General features: G+C 31.2%; 2 protein-coding genes across 6 annotated transcripts; both read left to right on the top strand.

Moving 5' to 3' along the window:
• The first annotated feature begins 2,449 nt into the window (after positions 1–2,449).
• LOC105115754 (vacuolar protein sorting-associated protein 2 homolog 2-like) lies at positions 2,450–11,230 on the top strand. Of its 2 annotated transcripts, XM_011012757.1 has the most exons (12): positions 2,450–2,744; positions 3,083–3,127; positions 3,270–3,304; positions 3,401–3,451; positions 3,945–4,049; positions 4,193–4,264; positions 5,142–5,213; positions 5,462–5,542; positions 5,630–5,665; positions 5,765–5,823; positions 10,825–10,899; positions 11,095–11,230. In XM_011012757.1, exons 1-11 carry the CDS (start codon positions 2,711–2,713, stop codon positions 10,883–10,885), a joined length of 651 nt encoding a protein of 216 aa, XP_011011059.1. In that variant the 5' UTR covers positions 2,450–2,710; the 3' UTR covers positions 10,886–10,899; positions 11,095–11,230. The 2 variants fall into 2 exon arrangements, with proteins under 2 accessions (XP_011011059.1, XP_011011058.1); XM_011012756.1 differs by lacking the exon at positions 11,095–11,230 and having other exon boundaries at positions 10,825–11,090.
• A 2,644-nt stretch (positions 11,231–13,874) lies between these two features.
• On the top strand, positions 13,875–18,506 carry LOC105115753 (protein LSD1-like). Of its 4 annotated transcripts, none has more exons than XM_011012753.1 (7): positions 13,875–13,937; positions 14,330–14,469; positions 15,227–15,337; positions 16,133–16,245; positions 17,667–17,741; positions 17,867–17,920; positions 18,048–18,506. In XM_011012753.1, exons 1-7 carry the CDS (start codon positions 13,915–13,917, stop codon positions 18,087–18,089), a joined length of 558 nt encoding a protein of 185 aa, XP_011011055.1. In that variant the 5' UTR covers positions 13,875–13,914; the 3' UTR covers positions 18,090–18,506. The 4 variants fall into 4 exon arrangements, with proteins under 4 accessions (XP_011011055.1, XP_011011054.1, XP_011011057.1 ...); XM_011012752.1 differs by having other exon boundaries at positions 17,849–17,920; XM_011012754.1 differs by lacking the exon at positions 13,875–13,937 and adding an exon at positions 13,961–14,172 and having other exon boundaries at positions 17,849–17,920.
• The last annotated feature ends 1,632 nt before the right edge of the window (positions 18,507–20,138 follow it).

The raw sequence follows: 20,138 nt of genomic DNA, 5'->3' as shown, positions 1-20,138 counted from the left end.
TAGCAAGTGCCTTTAAGAAGCTTGTTTACAATTCAAAACTCTTTATTAATTCAGTTTCTTATTTTATAATAAAATTTACTATAGATAATTAAAAAACATTATCTCAAATAACAGTATTCATTTAATATCACTAACTAATGTAATTCCTTTTATTCGAATATTTATGTTATGCCATTTATAAACCAATTCAAATAATAACAGAGGCTCAAAAATGCATGGGCACTCGTTAATTAGTTTTTAAAATATTTGTGCTTTATTAATACTCGTTTACTATGATTTTTTTTTTTAATATTGGTGCATTATTAATTGTTAATCTTTATAATTCTGATTTTAAAACTTTTTGCATGGTTATTGAGCTTGATGCCGAATAATGCCCAGGTTATATGACAATAAGTTAATCCAAAATATTTTTTTTAAAATTTTTATAAATAATCAAAATAATATTATTTCATAAAATTAATAAACAAATTAACAGATTTTAATTAAATCAATAAAGTTAATCCCTCCTTTTTTTAAAAACCATTTAGTGTTGCCGTCGTTTTTGCTTCTTCTTCTTCTTCTTTTTTTAATCACAAAGAAAAGATAATTTAATTAGTCAAATAACTTTACCTTTTGTACTGGACTCCACATATAATTTTATTTCAAATCATGATTTTATTAAATCAAAATTAATATTTTTTTGTATTCATAAAGATATACTTTTACGTTTAAAAATTCATTTTACAACAATTTTAAAGCCAAGCCTTTTTGTTTATATCATATAAGTTAGTACATCGAATTAAATACTAGGAAAACTACGTGACTACAATAATTAATCTTTCTCCATGTAAGATGTCCATAGAAGAAAGGGAAAGAAAGGAAGAACTCCTATCCTTTTCTTCACGTGGAAATACAAATCAAAGATACTATCCATGAAAGAAACACAACAAGAACTCAGTGAGTTGAGAAATAGTTCGAAAACTCCATTGACTTTGCTTCGTAGTTTAATTAGGGCATGAAAATGAAGCCTCAGTACTTGTTTAGTCAAGCAGCCTCCTTGCTCAGCTCACACACGCATCTAAAAAGGAAGCAATTCTGCTCTGCACTCTCAATATGTCCTTGATTTGTAGCAAGAAACATGCATGGAATTCTTTGAAAGCTACTTTGCCTTTGCTGCTTCATCGTCTTTTGTTGACAAGTGAACCAAATTCTAAGTGCGATAATTGAGCTCATGATTTCTCCATAGTCAATAAACACTCGAGTTTTCGAGCATTGTTTATTATTTGCAGCCCTCCTTTGGGTGTCCATTTCGAAACTCCCCATCCTTTTAGAACGTGGAATCGATGTAGATACTACACTACATGTTTTTTTTTTAAAATCTTTTTATTGATTTTTTAGTAATTAAAATAAATATTTTTAAGAGAGGGAATGGCTTAAAATATTGAGAAATTAAAATGTATTCATGTAGTGAAGAACTTCTTTCTCATTCATGCATTTTTGTTTGGATAAAAATGTCTCTTTCTTTTTATTTAACAACATCATGACTCTTTTTTTTTTTTTATAAAAAAATGAAGGCAATTAAAATGATTGGTCGGTCGCAAGAATTTCAATGGAAATCAAGAGGGATAATATATTCCTCTAATAAAGATTATTTCTTTTTCTTTTTATCTTAAAAAATATATCTTTTTATAAAAAAATTATACATATTAGATTCATATATAATTTATAATAATTAGTATTATCATAAAAGCTCTAATGTTATTTTAAAATAATGACATAATCAAATGATTTTTTAAACATAACTTTACCAATTTTACTTAAAAAAGAATTTTATTATAAAAATATAAAAAATAAGACAATTAAATAAATAAATAAAAAGAGTGAAGGAGGTCAAAAGAATAAATTCCTTTAAGGGTAAGCCCATAGTTGTTTTTTTTTAAAAAAAAAACTCAAACGGCAACATATCATTGGTTTTAGCTTCTTGTTTTTTTTAATAAATAAACAACATATTATATCCGTTAGTAATAACATTACCTAATATAACTATAAAGATATTTTAGATTTTAAAACTTAAATTTTAATATATTTTCATATAAAAACACTTTATAATTTTCAATCACTTCACTTGCAACTTCAAAACAATATTTATTTAGTCTAAAATCACAACAAAAAAAAACAAAAATTAAAAATTCATTTCCTAATCCATATCTTCTATTTTTGGCTTGATTAGGGTCGAACCCAAGTATTGAAAGTGGGAATTGAAAGTTTTCACCTCACAAACTTGCATAAGGAAAATAGGAAGTGGCTGTTTTAAAAAGCTATAGAAAGAAGTATCATAGAACTGTGAAATTGGAGAAATATAAGAAAATATTTTCAATGAAAAATAATACGAAGGGCATTATAGTAAGTGAGTGAATTGTAACGGCTAGTTAGCCTAGTACCGTTGGATGGAGATATCTGTTTTAAAAAAAAAGGCAAAGAGCACGCTCCCCAAAGCAGTGGCGTCTCTCCCGTTCTTAATCTTTCTTCCCATTTCTTAATCGGAGAAAGAAAAGAAAATTAAGCAAAAAATGGAAAAAAATCTTCTTTAACTACATTTTCCACTCCTTTCTTGAACTCAACACACATTTCCCATACATAGAAGAAGGGAAACTACTGGCGTGCTAGGGTTTTTTCTTTCTTACAGGACAACACGGGTTTGTTTTGTGTACAAGGTTCGGTATTTACAACAATGAATATCTTCAAGAAAAAAACTTCTCCTAAAGGTACCTTTTTTTTATAAAGACATTTTTAAGTGGGTTTTGTTTTAAATTAGTGATTGTGTTGTAAAATCTTGAACTTTTTCAGTTTTGATGGAGTGGAGGGTGCTCTTGTTTATTTGGGTTTAATGGGCTGCTTTGAATATGTTGCTGGGTGTTCATCTATTATAATCTAATGTCAATGATTTTCTTGTTTAGCTTAAGTTTTTGAATGAAGGATCAGAGTTTAATTTGTTTGCTTTGCTATTTTTGATGCTCAATTTGCTTGTTTTGGGTTTTGAATATATGTTGTAAGTTATTGAAAAGTGATATTTATGAAGGCTTTTTATTTTTTAATTCAACAGAGGCTCTCAGGTCTAGCAAGAGAGACATGACCGTTGCCACAAGAGGTATTTTTGCTGTCATAATTTTTTTTAGTCTAATGTTACCAAGGAGAATGCATGATTACTTCGGTCAATTTATTTATTAGCATGGTTGGAAACATTCTTTGTTAAAAGAATAACAAACCCATCATGGTTTTTTGATTTCTAGGGATTGAACGTGAAATTGCATCTCTTCAGTTGGAGGTATGTCGCTGTTTCTAGAATGGTTTTGGATAAAATCTCACTACTGGTCTCTTTATTTTTATTTTCTATAAGCTGAGCTTTGCAATGCATTTTCAGGAGAAGAAATTGGTGGCAGAGATAAAACAAACAGCAAAAACTGGAAATGAGGCAAGTCTGTTAAATGTTCTTTGTAGTTATGAAATGGACAACAGATGCAGATAGTTATAATCATGGGTTGGGGTTTGCATTATTGACCTACTGTGATCAGTTCTCAATCTTGGGCTACTATTATTTTCTAATGAAACTCATATCATGGAAAAAGTGCTCACTATAAGAAGTTGCAGATTTTAGGGAATGAAATGGTTTGTGATTTCAAGACTTGTTAGGAATAAGGTTTTACAAATTGGAGTTTGTCTGTAGTCACTGCAAAATAAAAATTATTGTAGATTTACGGAATAAGATGGTTTGTGTTAATCGAGGCTTTTTGGTAAAAATTGTTCAAGAAATTTGAGTAGTCTGTAGTTACTTACTGCATGATAGTGTGTGTGTGATCCGTCAAAAGTAACTTGGTTTGCTAGAAATCTTAGCTTGATTCAGTTTTGAGGATCTCTTCTTGAATAGCTTCTTTATAATTTAAGACTATCGCACAATATTTGTATAGGCTGCTACTAAAATCTTAGCCCGACAACTCGTTCGACTTCGGCAACAAATAACAAATTTGCAGGGGAGTCGTGCCCAAATAAGAGGTGTTGCTACTCATACACAGGTCACTTTCTATCCACAAAATCTAGTTAGTGAGATTAGAATACACAGGTCACTTTCTATCCACAAAATCTAGTTAGTGAGATTAGAAGGATCTGCATTTTGTCCTTGTTTATCTGATGTTAGTGCCTTGATCGATGTTCACAGGCTCTGTATGCCAGCACTTCAATTTCGACTGGGATGAAAGGCGCAACTAAGGCAATGGTGGCTATGAACAAGGTATCAATATTGATGCTATTGTAGCATAATGGTTTTTATCATTAATCCCATCCTGTTTATGAGCAAGACATTCATAAAAATGGTAGCATAATGCTGCTAGAGTACAAAGAAATGTTGGAAATGTATGAAGAATCAAGTACTCTTAAGTTATGATCTGTCCTTTGCTCCTTCTTGGATAGAGGCATTTTAAAATGGGAGTCATTCATACTCTATGAGTGCTTGGTATGGTATAACGTTCAGCAGTGATGTACCCTTGAATTCGCTTTTAATGTCGGCTATGGTTTGTTAGAGATGATTAAGGAAAAACCAAGTAGTACAAGTTATGATCTGGTTTTTTGTTACTTGTTGACAGAGACATTATAAAGCTCAAGTCATTTATACTCAATTGTTGTACTGGTAACATGTTCAATGGCTACATACATATCCATTGTTTGGCTTGTACTGTGTTGATAGAATGAGAATGTTAAAAATAACATAAAAATATAAATGAGAGTATTAGATGAGCTAATGTTGTGTCCCAGTGCTGCTTTGCAGTAGAAAGGCGTGAAATGGAGCTGGTTACCTAGAATGCAGTGTGTTCATCAAAGTGCTGTCATAATTCATTGAGCTTGTAGTGCTTCTTTTGAAAGGCTAAACGTTAAATATAGCATAAAAATATAAATGAGAGTATTAGATGAGCTAATGTTGTGTCCCAGTGCTGCTTCACAATAGAAAGGTGTACAATGGAGCTGATTGCTTAGATTGCAGTGTGTTCATCAAAGTGCTCACATAATTCATTGAGCTTCTAGTGCTTAACTTGAAAGGCTAATCTTCTGATATATGTGAAACCATTCTGTTTAGTCAACTGAAATAATGTCAATACCTTGTTTTTTGACAGCAAATGGCCCCAGCAAAACAAGCTAAAGTGATCAAAGAGTTCCAGATGCAGTCAGCAAAAATGGACATGACGGTAACTCTGTTTCTTTCCTATAACTTCCTCCTTGTGTAGTTGGTGTTCCAATACTTCTTCTAGCAATTTAATGATTATTCCAATGTTTTTTGGATGGATCATGGTGACAATGTGCAAGATGTCCCTTGGCATCAAAATGTTGACTGGATTTGAGTCATTGTATAGACTGAAGTTTTCTCTATGACTCTGATTTTGTTAGATAGTTCTTTATGCTGGGAATTCCTATTATCTTATTGAGTATTTTGCAGATTGAGATGATGTCAGAGGCTATTGATGAGACTTTAGACAAAGATGAGGCTGAAGAGGAAACAGAGGAGCTCACTAACCAGGTGAAATATCAATAGCAACATTTTACTTTGTTCCTAGTTTTATTTTTAAGGGGACTAGTTCACCTCTCATTCAACTATCTCTTGTAGGTTCTTGATGAGATTGGCGTGGACATAGCATCTCAGGTTTGTTTCTTTGGGATTAAATTGTCTCATATAATTTATGCTTTCTTAATTTGTGGAATGTCCAATCAAATGTGTGATTCTGGTCCTTGTTTTCAACAGTTATCTTCAGCTCCAAAAGGTCGGATTGCGTCAAAGAATGCTCCTAATACTGTTTCAAGGTACGATACAACACTTCACTTTGAATTAACGTTCATTATTTAACCATGTTGAAAGAAAAAAATGGTCCAAGCAAAATTAGTATATGGCATTGCTTCCTGAGTGAAACCCTCAAGTTGGTGATATCGTACGTGCCTTACTCCTCAATCCTTAGTACATATGAGTCTGAGGTAAGCATGTGTTGAATTCCAAGCTATTTTATTTTAAATTAATTTAAAATATATTACATGTGTTATTTTATTAAACTCTTAAATTAATTAAGGATATATTTTAAATATTATTTTATTAAATACCATTCAATTTTTACATTGTTTTTTTAATAAGGTTATGACAGTCTTTTAAAAATATTAGTAAGCATTCTTTTGTGCAATCAACCAACCGTAATTGTTTTTTTTTTTTTTTTTTTGTGAGCATCTATTTTTTTTTTATATAATTAAATAAAAAATAGTTTTTTTAAGAAATAAATTTTTAACCCATGTGGATTTACCTAACTCACAAGTTTGACGAGTCAATATAGATCGATTCTAGATATCATGGTATCAATATGTTTTTAAAAACTTCATCTTGAAATCTCATTTTCAAGCCAAATAGGGTTTTAAACTATTGTTTGGGTTTTTTTTTTTTTTATCTCTTAAGTTACTCGTTCACATCGAATTGAATATCTAAATTTGTGTTTATTTCTCAGCTTCATAACTAAGTATTTTGTTAGCATTAACAATTATTTTTTAAACATTTATTAGCGCATATGATCCCCATCTATTTAACTTGCACATCAAGTTTTGAATTTGGAATTAATATTTTGTTGTTGCTAGAAACATGTTAGTGACGCATAAGTGTTATTTTTTGTTGATGTGAACAAAAAATCTTTGTTGTGACGTGCAACTTAGCATAGGCTAGTTAACTAGTAGACATCTAAGTCCTTTTTATTAAAAAAAGAGCTTATACTAAAGTTAAGCTGTCAATGACTTGAGTATTTGATCTAACCTTTGTGACATTTTGAATAGTCCATCATGACATGCCTACAATTTTCAATTGGTTTTAGGAGGATAATGTTCAAATATAAATTTTATCATGATATATTCTTTAACATTAAATGCATTGCGATGCTTATGTAAATTAACTTGAAGTTTGCATTGTGCATTACTTGTTTGAACCTTTAATATGATATCAACATGCAAATCATGTATTGTACATCTAAAAAAATAGACATGGGAAGGTGTAAAGGCTTTCTAAATTTATAATAGTGAGTAACTTAAAATGAATTCATGCTTATAGACCTGTTGATCGAGTTATTATATGCAAATCATAAGTAGAACTAAATCTCAATTTTTATTATAGTAACTTACCAGATACCTTAAATGGTTGACTAAGCTTTGATTGGCTATCTATTTAGAGGTGGGGTGAGGACTAGAGAATTTCAACTTGGTATCAACATTATATCAATGGGTCTTTAAAAAATAACTCATAAATTACACATCCTTATACGAGACTATGGTTTTAAGGAGTCCATACAATTTGATGATTTCATCAAAATAAAATTTAGCATCTTTAGAGGTATCTGTGTTCTTGGTATAGTAAGTGAGCAAGAAATGAGTAACAAACACAAATATAGAATCATGCTAACATTAAAATTTAGCATCTTTAGAGGTATCTGTGGTCTTGGTATAGTAAGTGAGCAAGAAACGAGTAACAATCACAAATATAGAATCATGCTAGCATCTATTTAGGGGTGGGGTGGGCATTGGAGAATTCCAACTTGGTATCAACAATATATCAAAGGGTCTTTCAAAAGTAATTGCACATATGAAACTATGGTATTGAGGTGTCCATACAATTCAATAATTTGATCAAAATAAGATTTATCATCTTTAAAGGTATCTATGGTTTTGGTAAGGAATTGAATGGGCGAGAAACAAGTAACAAACACAAATATAGAATCATGCTTACATCTTCCAAGGGCAATTGGGTACAAGAAGAGACCAGTGTAAAGACTAGTTTTTTTTTTCTATGTTTGACATTGATTAATTGACCTAATAATATCTTTTTTTAACATAAAAATTGATGTTTCCTCTCCCAAAAGATCTCATCATGAGTCTCCCAAATCAATAAATCACAAATTGATATTTGCGGGATACAAAAGTTTGTTATCCTAAAACAAATACTCTAATTAGAGGTAGTAACTATTTACAACAAGGTGATGTCTTTCTTTCAGAGCTATATATACCCCTCTAAACTCCAAATATGATTCGGATCCCTTTTCAAGGCTTTTAAACTCTTAATTTGAATGCCTTTTCAAATTAACATTCCCTTTCTTATATGGTCTTATTTCTCCCAAATCAATATCATGCACATCAGGTACTAATATTTACGAGATACAAAGTTTGTTATCCTAAAATATACCTTTATTGGAGTTTGGCTCGTTCATTTGAAGAGTTCTTGCATGGTTCCTCATACTTTATTGGCTGTTGTTCTGCGTGAACAATAGCTGCACAATAGATAAGGTTTAATTTTGGATCAATTAACATTTTACCCTCACTAATGCTCTCCCAATTCTAGTTCGTTGTACTGCCTCATCACTACCCTCAAATTTTAACCTAAGATGAAAAACATGTCAAAAGACCCATCGTAAAATTTTAGTCTGATCCAATGGTTGGATTTGGAGATACACTCAATATCATAAAATTGGATAATCGATAACTTCACGCCAAAATCTGAATTTCGCATGCCATGTAATTTACTCAAATCATTATGGGTCTTAGACTAATTTGTTAGAGATTTCTATTCATAAAATTTTCCTTGGAGGGTTTTTTATAGCATTTGGTCCCAATAGCATGATTGTGCTCAAGATTTATACTGAAAATTAATGTTTCTCACGCAGAATTTATTTGAAACTTCCTTATATTTTATAAATAATATCACCAAAATTTACAAAATTGTCTTCTTTAAATCATTGTTTTATCTGATCATGATTTACACTATGCACTCAACTCTTTTAGTAATGTTGGTCATTTAGGCTTGCATGAGTTGTGCTTGCTCTTGAATGGTTTTAAATGCATGATTTAAGGTTAGGTCCATGATAGATGTAGACTCTAGATTGGACATAAAAAAGCATAACTCTTGTTGTCCTCAAACTTCTTTAGCCTGTTTTAGATAACCACCATGTAAATGCATGCAACACTAGTTTAAAGATGCGCAGTTAAGATGACAACAATTCTTATCAAGTGAAACTCAATAAAAAAATAAAGTCAAATTTGGTTTTTTTTAGATCAATCAATACCAAAATAGATCAAGTGTAAATGGTCAATCAAACACAAAAATCACAACATTTTATAAGTTTAGGCGATCCACATTTAATAAAAAAAACTATATACTAAATATGAATGACAAAGTTAGATGATGGACAAAAATATAACAAGAGTGAGAGGGCAAGACAAGAATTTTTTGGATTGCTAGGTACGAAAGTAATAATAATGACAATATTGAACACTAAGTGAAATTCTAGAGAAATAAATTCAACAAATCAAAGTGTTGAGTGATTAAGGTGAATATGAGACCGCTTGGATCGTGTTGTTTCTGTTGGGCCCGATGTGTTGGTTATTGCTTCTGCAATGGGGCTGCCGGAGTTGGTGTTTTTGCTGCTGGTGCTGTCAGTTACTGCTGCTATAGTTTGGGTAGCTAGAGTGGCTGTTCAGAGGGGGGTTCCAGGGGTGAGATGGGCAATTTTATGGTTTGTTTGGGCCTGTTGTTTGTGGCATATATGGCTGATGTTGTCGACTGTTTTATGGCATGTTTAGGAGGCATAGATGCTTGTGTGGTGACTGTTTAGTGGTTGGATCGTTTGATTGTTAGAAACAACTAAAACTAGATTTTGATACTAAAATTGACGCGGGACAACAATGAATTGAAGAGGAGAACCATAGTGTTCAGAGGGGGGTTCCAGGGGTGAGATGGGCAATTTTATGGTTTGTTTGGGCCTGTTGTTTGTGGCATATATGGCTGATGTTGTCGACTGTTTTATGGCATGTTTAGGAGGCATAGATGCTTGTGTGGTGACTGTTTAGTGGTTGGATCGTTTGATTGTTAGAAACAACTAAAACTAGATTTTGATACTAAAATTGACGCGGGACAACAATGAATTGAAGAGGAGAACCATAGTAAGATAAGATGAGAGGAAAAAGTGTCTATCACAAAATTGCAATTTTTTTAATCAATCATTAAAAGAAATGTCAATTTCATAAGTATAAGCCCTAATCAAAACATTATCAATGATTGAGCTGACAATCCATTAAAATAAAATAAAATCTAAAATAGGGTAAAACAAAGTTCAATAACGGAACCAAATAAAAATCTAATAAAATCAACTTGGATATGCTCAATCTACCCCAACGAGTGATGTATTGGATTATACTCTGTCGTCTTTGACCATAATGTGTGTGCACAGTCCGGCGTCTTCACCAATCCTTATATTAACATATTGTCCGCTAGGATCATGGTGCATTGGGATGATGCTAGTTGTGTTGGTGGTGATGGTGGGGTGTGAATGTAAAGAAGTAATGTGGTGCAGTATTTTGGGAGGTGATGTGGCACCAGTTTAGCTTTTATCATGGAACATCGCCAAGAGTATCTTTCACGGGCTAAGTATTTGAGATAGGTGTTTATTGAGATTTGTCCAGAAATTTGTTCAATTGAACTTAATCAGATGGGGTTCTGAATGCGTGGGGGCACTGTGATGATAAAAACATTCTCTGTTAACAGTAGACTGGTGCGAAAGCTTCAAGCCAGCACCTGAATGCAAGTTCTGCAAAGCTGAAGTTTTCCATTGACGGCAAGGAGATGTAAATGAAGTCTTTGCTCATCACTAATGATTTGGTGTCCTGGATATGTTCTTTGATGGGAAAAAAAAAAAAACTTATGACTAATAATTTTGACATTTTGGTATTTGTCTGCTCCCCACCACAAGTTTGTTGTCCTAATGAACTCTCTTTATTTGAATTTGAATGCAGCCCCGAGCCTCCCAATGTTGATGATCTTGAAAAAAGATTGGCCTCTCTTCGACGCGTTTAATTTGGAAAACTTGGAGCAAAATCTTGTCGGGTGTAGATTCTTACAAAAAGTCACATGCATGAAAATGCCAAGATTATCAGTAGCATTGTTTGTGTTATACATGTTCTACTTATGAGAAAAAAATAGTGTGTATATTGAAAGATATTCTGGTTTTGTACTAGCAAATGGTTCTCTCTGCATCATTTTTGAAGCTGAATTCTTTCTTGTACAGTACTCTACTGGGCTAGAATTGGGTTACAGGAGTGCGTGGTGGAACGGCCCAGAATGCTTAAACTGCCTCCATGTCCTCCTGGAGAGGCAAACACCACCTGAATACATGATGAGAACAAAAAAAAGTTTTAAGCATGGTATAACTTGCAGTCTCCGCTTGCAATTGAGTTTTAAATTGTGGTTGGATAATTTTTGTTTAAAATTATTAGTTTTTACTTTTTTTAAAATTGTTTTGATGTCTTAATATTAAAAATAATTTTTTTAAATAAAAAAAATATTATTTTGATATATTAAAAAAACATTTAAAAAACAAAAAATCAATAGTATTCTTCTAAACATCAACTTAATTTCATAGCCACTTGTTTTAAACGTTAGCAAATGTAATAACCCTAATATGTCAACATGGGCACTAAAGTAGTTGCATGTAGAAGGAACAGACATGATATAATATAAGTCAGTCTCGAGAGTAGTTTTAGAGTTCATTTATTTAATTTAATCTCAAAAAATAAAGTAAATAATATTTCTATCTAAAATATTTTATATTTTAATATTTTCAAAATTAAGTGCACTATGTTTTATATTTTCAAAGCTGGGCATGTTAGTTAATCTTTTCAAAGCTGGGCTTACAATGCCCTTTTTCATCAACATATTTTATGAGCTAAGTGCGGAGCTTTATGCACAAAGCAATGTAATACAATTGGCGTCCACAGAATATAACTCAGCTGGTACAAACACTCTTTTGATAAATATATATATTATATTATTGGGATGTGGAGATTTTGGTATTGTAGAGAATTATTTGCCTTGAAAGATTAGGTGTTTCATTCTATTCTATCTTAAAAAATGTAGTTGTGATTTTTTTATGTTAAAATATATTAAAATAATATTTTTTTTATTTTTAAAAATTATTTTTGAGATCAATACATTTAAATAATTCATAACATAAAAAATAATTTTAATAATTTATTTTAAATATTTTAAAAATATAATTTGTATTAGGTTTCCAAACAATTACATCATATTACTTTAGAAAAACTATATAAAATAAATTATCCATAAAATTAAAAAAACGGATGAGGTTGGTTTTAATTGTTTATGGAAATGAAGATATTATTTTAATAATTTGATAATAAGTTTTGCGTTGTAACTTATTTGTTGAGAGTTGGAATCTTAGTGGAAGCTAATAAATAATTTTAGTTCGTAAACAACATTTGGTCCGAATACTATTATTCTATTGTTTTGCCTCTTATAAAAAGATAAAAAGAAAAGAAAAGTGCAAGCTTATAGAACAATCTTATTGGCTATTTGAATTTTTTTAATTTTATTATTTAATATATAATTTTTTATTTCTTCAGGTCTCCTCTTTTTCCATCTTTCTCTATTATTTTTTTAGATTTTATTTAATTTTATTTTTTAATATTAAATTGATTATAAATTAATTTTTATATTTTTTATCATATAATAATTTTTTTAATTTCATCATTTAATATTTTTTTTAGTTTATTTATCTTTTTTTAATTCTATACTTTAATATGAAATTTTAATTTAATTTTATTTTTTAATATTAAATTAATTTTTTTCTTTGAACTTACACAATAAACAAGATTGTTTAAGGCAACCAAGCAGCTTGTAGCTCAGTGGTGTAAGACGCTGCTCGCCTTCTATCGAACTTCAGTTCGAGTCCCAGTGGTAGTGGGGCTGGCGAGTGGTTTTCTTCCTATGTTTGCTGGCTCCTCGCTGTGTGGTACGCCTGTCACCCCCGCGGTGCCTTACCTGTTCACTAGGCTTGCAGGATGTTCAGTGGACCGTGGGATTAGTTGTGGTACATTTCAGTGGACCGTGGGATTAGTTGTGGTGCATGCAAGCTGGCTCAGATACCCACATTAATAAAAAAGATTGTTTAAGGCAACTCCTACTTGATTTAATTTGAGTAGTCATGCAGCAGTTTATAACAATACAGTAAAGTTTTAAATAATTTAAATATTTTTTTTATTTTTTATTTTTTTATTAAAGTGTAATGAGATCGAAATAAATAACCTAGGTAATCTACTACACCAAAATGCCCCTAAATTTAAGTACAAAATCTAATAGAATCCCTTTAAAATACTGAAATCACACCAACCACCATTTTCATTTGGATAGCTATTAGGTTAGACTAGAAACACAGATATGCATTTCCCCTACCTCGAAAGTCCTCTTTTTTTTTTTTTTTTTTTTGGGGGGGGTCGAGGAAAGTCTATAGATAAGCTCTTCATCGAGACTCTTGTACAATTTTGATTAATAAATTTATATCCTTTATTCCACTACGCTAAATAAATTATTAGGAGAAGACTCTAGATAAGCTCTTCATCGAGGAATTTAGGAGAAGATTATTCAAATAAATAAATTACAATTTATATAGTTTGAAGCCCTTTATTCTTATGATAATTTAATTGATGCAAAGTCTCATATAAGTTATACATTTATATCCAAACTTTTCAATACAAGAAATATATTTAATTTTTATTATTTCATAGACATTGACCATTGATATAAGAAAAACAATAATATTCGTACATAAAATATGTTATCCGAACTTTGAATACGTAGACTGGTTCACAAAAATTAATCTATATAATATATAAATTATTTTTTATATTATAATTTCGAATTCAAATTCAATAAAATATCTCAAGATTGAGATTATCATGATTGAAAAATCTAATGAGAGAGGGTCTAAATAAAGAAAGTTTTCCCACCAGTGGCTTCTCTGTTGAAAAAAAGAAGGAAAATGAGGTTAGTTCTTGAAATAAAAAAACATTGGGGCTTAAAGAGAAAACATGAGAATTCATACCGTTGACAGGTTCTATTTTCTAACTACAGTCCTCAAATATTTGACCATATTCTTCTTATAATTACCAAAACCTCCTCGATTTCTTCCCTTCTTTTTTCCTTACCCAAATCCGAAATTAAAATCAAAATCCATTCAATTCGCCGTCCTAAACAGCTATACCCTCGATTTCATCAATCAATAAAAAAACCCATTTTGTTTTTTCCCTCAAAAAATCCAATTTCTTATTTTTTTTGAAGCAATCCAGGTTTTTTTTTTTGACTGCCAATTTTAATTGATATTCTTGTTTTAATGTTAAATTCCCGCCTTCCTCCTTTTTTTTTGGCTGTTAATTTTCTATTTTGGTGTTAAAGTTTGGTTCTTTTTAATGTTTCTGACACGGGTTTTTCGATGTTTTATTGTAGAGAGGAAGAGGAAGATAGACAGAGAGAGATGCAAAGCCAGGTGGTGTGTAGAGGGTGTGCAAGTGTATTGTTATATCCAAGTGGAGCTTCTAACGTTTGTTGTGCTTTATGTAGTACTGTTACTTCCATTCCTTCTCCTGGTATATAATTCAATTCCCTCTCTTTTTGCTTGTCTGTTGAACCCTTTAATGTTTATGTTGTTATGTGAATGTTTTTAACTTTTTCTAATGTTCACCGCAGGCACAATGAATGTTGGTTATTTTGAAAATTTGGGTTTTGTTGTAGTTTGTTAATCGGTAGCGCTATGTTAAATTTCCCCCCCTTTTTTTCTGAAATCTTGTTTTAGTGTGTGTGTTCTAGGAGATGGTTGTTTTGAAGAATTGTTGATCGGAAAGGTGGGAGTTGTGGGTTTTAGACGATATAGTTGATTCGGGTTGGTTTTGCAGTCGATGTTTTTGAAGGCTGATTCAGATTTGAGTTGATGATTGACTTTGGAGTTTAGAGTTTCGTCGAAGTTGTTGCACTTAATGTAGTTTACCACAGTGTGGTGGACAAATCGGATTGTTTCTGCATGGTGGAGTGCCATCTAAGATCCGCCATGGATTTGAGAATAGGAATGCATAATCCTGGTGTTACCCACAGGGCATTGAAGTTTCATGCTAAATTCCTTATCCGCCTTCCATGAATTATACTGAGTGCCAATTTTGTGCTAAATTCATAATGACCCCCCCTCTTTTTTCATGAGAAAATGCCTCAGTATTGTTTCGTTCTCTTTAGGGACAAATCTAAAAAAAAAAAAAGTAAAACAAATCAAGATGTGGAGAGAATTTTAATTTAGCCTGGATATAATCAAAATGCATGGTGATAAGATATTTGGGTCCACGTGCAATCTTGCAGGGATGGATATGGCTCAACTCATATGTAGAGGTTGCAGGTCATTGCTAATGTATCCACATGGGGCAACAACTGTGAGATGCTCCTGCTGCCATGTAGTGAACGTTGCACCAGGTAAATTGCAAAATTTCATGAATAAGATATGTAAAATTATCTCAGGACATTTGGCTAATTTGAATTGGTAATTTGCAGATTAACTTATTTAGTCTGCATCATAACAACAGATAGTCTTGCATGGTCTTGCCCTGTTTTTCTTTCTATGGTATAAAGTTGTAGGTTGGTAAGATGTTTGAATTTCTCTTTTCCTCAGTGGACATTGTCTGCGCCTTAACAAAACATTTTGAAAAAACACTAAAAGAAAATGTTATAGAACTATCAGCTGGGCAGTGATCTTAGTTAATTATATGAGCTGGCTTCAAGATGTAGTGGGAGGAATGGTGTCTTTTAATTGGACGAGAATGTGTTTTTAAAACTTCTACCTCACTTGATTGCTCATTATGCCGTATGCATTTCTAGCACTTGCTTTCTTTTAATAGTTGTTGACAGTATTTTCTAGATTCTTTTTTATCCGGTAACTGCTATTGAGTTTTTAAAGTTGATAATATTTGGAAAGATTAGTAGCTGTTGCATTTATGGTTATTAAGAGTGGTGGCATGGATTTACTTTGATATCCAGTTTCTACCAATTTACTTATTGTCATTGAAACTGGAAGCTGTCTGATAAATTTCCTCTGACATGCACTAGATTTTGGGGAATGGGCTCAGGAAACATTGCTTTTATTGGCTTCATTTGCTTACTTTGTATCATTTCATTTCTAAATTTCATATACCGATTCTGCTGAGTTTCCTTTAAATTACACCTGTTTGGTGCACTGATTTGTTCTCGCTGATTTTTTGGCTATGTGAGAAGGATATAACCAGGCTGCTCATGTCAACTGTGGGAACTGCCGGACTGCTCTTATGTATCCAAATGGATCTCCATCTGTCAAGTGCCCTGTCTGTCACTATGTTACTAATGTTAGTGTAAGTGCATCGATGCATCGATTATATTAGGGCACCAATCTTTACCTGACGAGTGGTTGTGAAATCTTGAAAATTATCACTAGTTTTGGCTCAAGTTTTGAGCTTCTGTTATTTAAGTTAATTTCATTCTCCTGATATGAACTTCAGTACTTCACACACTAATCTTCCATTGAAAATTGCTCAAATTTATGGAAGCTTAACAAATGAGCTCTGCCCTTGAATTTGTGCACATTGAATCAAGATTGTATCCTGTTAATGTTTTCTCATGAACAAATAGTTTATCTAATATTCCAATGCCTACAAATTATACGGATCCAACTACAAATTATATTTAGATTATACTATATTCCAATGCCTACAAATTATACGGATCTATATTTAGATTATACTTTTTTTTTTGAATCTCTGGATGTCTGTAAGGATCTGTACTGTCTGGTTGAGATATTTGAATTCTTAGGTCAACCAAGATATAAAGGGAATGGATGGATAGTGGATTATGTCCTGTAGTCATAAGCAGTTTATCTAACATGATTATTGCCTCTTTTTATGGAGTGCCTTTACCATCATTAAATTTTACAATTTTTTTCCCATCCTTTCTACATCCTGCTACATTGCATTATTCATTTCTTGGCAGTTCTTGCCAACCATCTACTCTCATTATGAAGCTAAAGCCTAAAGGTTTATATGCATATGAGGATGAGAAATCTTTTATTTTGTTAGTTGAGGACATGTAACAAGTTTCAAATGGGCTTTTCATGCGCCATTGCAATTGACTTATAGCTCCTCATTTTCCAGTTCTCTTTGCTATGCCAATAACCAGTGTCTTCACAACTTAACTAAGTCTGTCCACATTGACCCAACTTGGAAATCTTTCAATGGTTCTAAGTGTTTGCTGATACAGTTTGCTTAGCGCTGTGTTGCACAGTTTACCTTGACATTTTCTTAGTTTCTTTTTTTCCTGCAACGATTATAAATGTGTTTTATTCTTTGACAAAATTGTCTCTCTTCTGAATGGATGTTAGCTCTTTTTACTTGCCAGACACCTCTTGATTTGGTTGGAATGGTCCAACAGAGCTGTATGTTTTTCTAATTCTCGACATGGATTAGTTCCTCAGTATTTCTTGATTTAAGATCATTATAAATATAAAAAAAGGAGCAGGATAGCTGGCTTCATGAAATTCAATTTTCGTCTCTTGGTGTGTGTATAAAGAAAAGACTTGGGATTGTATTTCCATGAACTAGACAATTCCCTAGAGTGTCCATGTTACCATGAACAGATACCATAGCTTTGCATATACATTTCTGTTTTTGGCATCTGAATGATTTGTCTGAATGATTTATTTGACCGCTTCACTTTTTCCTTCTTTGGTCATTGTGTGAGCAATAATCTTTTCACTCATTCTATATTATGTGTCTTGCAGATGGCTAACATGAGGTTTCCGCTTCCAGCAAACAGACCTAATGGTATAGGTGGAACAGCACCATCTACTTCAATGGTAAGCAACTGGACTTTCTTTTCTTTCCTTATGGCAAATGCCACAAATCTTGGTTATTTTGTATCTGGTGCTAAGTAAATCTGCTGTTTTCGCTCCCTTACCTGTAGCCATTGCCCCATTCTCAGACTCAAACTGTCGTTGTGGAAAACCCCATGTCTGTTGATGAAAGTGGCAAATTGTTATAGCTCAGTTTGATTACTCCGACTTTTCTTATTAGAAAAATTTGTTTAATTTTTCCTGTCCTTTGATTTTCCATTCATTCCTTTGGAGTAGAATATGTGCCGATAAGATCTCTGTCAATTGCAGGTCAGCAATGTTGTTGTTGGTGTCACTACAGAAAAAAAATAACCCGGTGAGATTTTGAAATCTTGCTGTATATTTGGTAGGTAATGGTCCAGATTCATGCTATCGCTGTGAAGAAGGATACGAAAATTCGTTGTGTATATTTTGTTTAAAATAGTCATGAGCAACATTTGTTCAAAAACCATCTTGAATACACATACTGTTGGAGAAATTTGACGTGTGGATGTGTACAATTTGAGAATATGAAATTTGATTCATGTGTATATTTTGTTTCTGTCTCCTTGATTACTGAACCAAAACATGAGTGAATGTGCTTGTACCTTTTCAAAGTGAACTATCAAATGCTGCATGCAGTGAAAATATGCTTATTTGTACTTCTTGAACCCTAGATTCTTGAAGATAAATTCTGTATAATTGAATCTACTTCTATCATTAGAATCCAGTTTGAGACTTTCCAAGTAAGTTGTTTTAGCATTATGGTTTGTTTCTTAACAAGGTAATGACTTCAACACAGTACAAAGTAAATTTGTCTGGGAAGTTATATTCACTTATCTAAACTCTTCGAGTAAAATGGCTGTATTTGTTCCTGTTCTTTAAGTGAGCTGACTGGACTGGGTTTTATTTCATGAATGGCAAGCCAATGTTTCTCTAGCTTATGGTGAAAGAAAAATGAGAAGACAAGCTCTCCATTAAGAAAAAAATAAAATAAAATTGAAAGAGATCACCATGGATGACATCTCTGGAAATATAAGGAATGTTTGGTATTGTAGTGCATGGTAATTTTAAAGTGTTTTTTTTATTTGAAAATATATTAAAATATTTTTTTTGTATTTTTGATATTAGTACATTAATTTAATAAAAAATATTATTTTTTCAAGTTAAACATAATATATCATAGCTTACTAGATGCCATGCCCGTGCGATGCTGTGGGTTTGTGACATGTTTGTGTGTTGTCATATATTTATATATAAAAAATTATATGAAAAAAATTGTTGTAATTCATAATATTTTCAAGTAAAAAACTATAAAGTTAAATTCTTAATCAGATTAATATTTAAAAAATAAAATGAACAAAGAAAATTTTGAAAAAAGTCATAGCAAGAAAAAAAAAAAAGAAAAAAAAATCATGTAGGGGAAATATTATAGTAATTTATAGTGTTTCATGAAGAAATTTACAATTGTAATTCTCAATCAATTTAATATTAAAAATAATAAAATTGATAAAGATAATTTAAAAAAATCATAAAAAAAAATCATATGGGGAAACACTATAATAATCCATAGTGTTTTAAAGAAAAAAACTATGAAATTAAATTCTCAACTAACTTAATATAAAAAAATAAAATCGAAAGACAATTAAAAAAAACAAAAAAAGAAAAAAACATATGGGAAAATACTGTAGCAATCCACAGTATTTAAAAAAATTGCAAAGTTTAATTTTTAACCAGTTCTATATTTAAAAAATAAAATTAACAAAAGTAATCCAAAAAAAGCACAAAATTAAAAAAAAAATAAAAAAAACATATGGCAAAAGTTAAAGCTGAATTTTCAACCAGTTCAATATTAAAAAGAAAAAAATCAACAAAGATAATTTTAGAAAAAAACCATGTGAAAAAATATTATAGCAAAATAAAAACTATATGAAAAAACATTATAACAATTTATAGTATTTTTAATAAAAAACCTATGAAGCAAAATCAACAAAAATCATTTTAGAAAAAAGAAAAAAATCATAAAAAAAAGCCATATAGAGAAATATAATAATAATCCATAATATTTTTTTAAAAAAATTACAAAACTAAATTTTCAACTATTTTAATATTAAAAAAATCAATAAAGATAATTTTAAAAAGAAATATAAAAATAAAATAAAAAAATAAAAAAACAATCTTAGAAAAAAAACGTACATAGCCTAAAAAAAGGAAAATAATGAAAAAAAAAAAGAAAAGAAAAGAAAAGGAGAATAAAAAAAAAGCATGGGGCGTGGGAAAACTACTATAATTTCCCCACAACTTTTACAGTATTAGTTAATAGCTTGAAACACAAAAACCAGAAAAAAAGAAAAAAACTGGACCTATTGACATGGAGTCCAT

This window comes from Populus euphratica, unplaced genomic scaffold (assembly GCF_000495115.2).
Source record: "Populus euphratica unplaced genomic scaffold, PopEup_1.0 scaffold766.1, whole genome shotgun sequence".
NCBI lineage: Eukaryota > Viridiplantae > Streptophyta > Magnoliopsida > Malpighiales > Salicaceae > Populus > Populus euphratica.
This window is presented reverse-complemented; position numbering and strand designations above follow the sequence as displayed.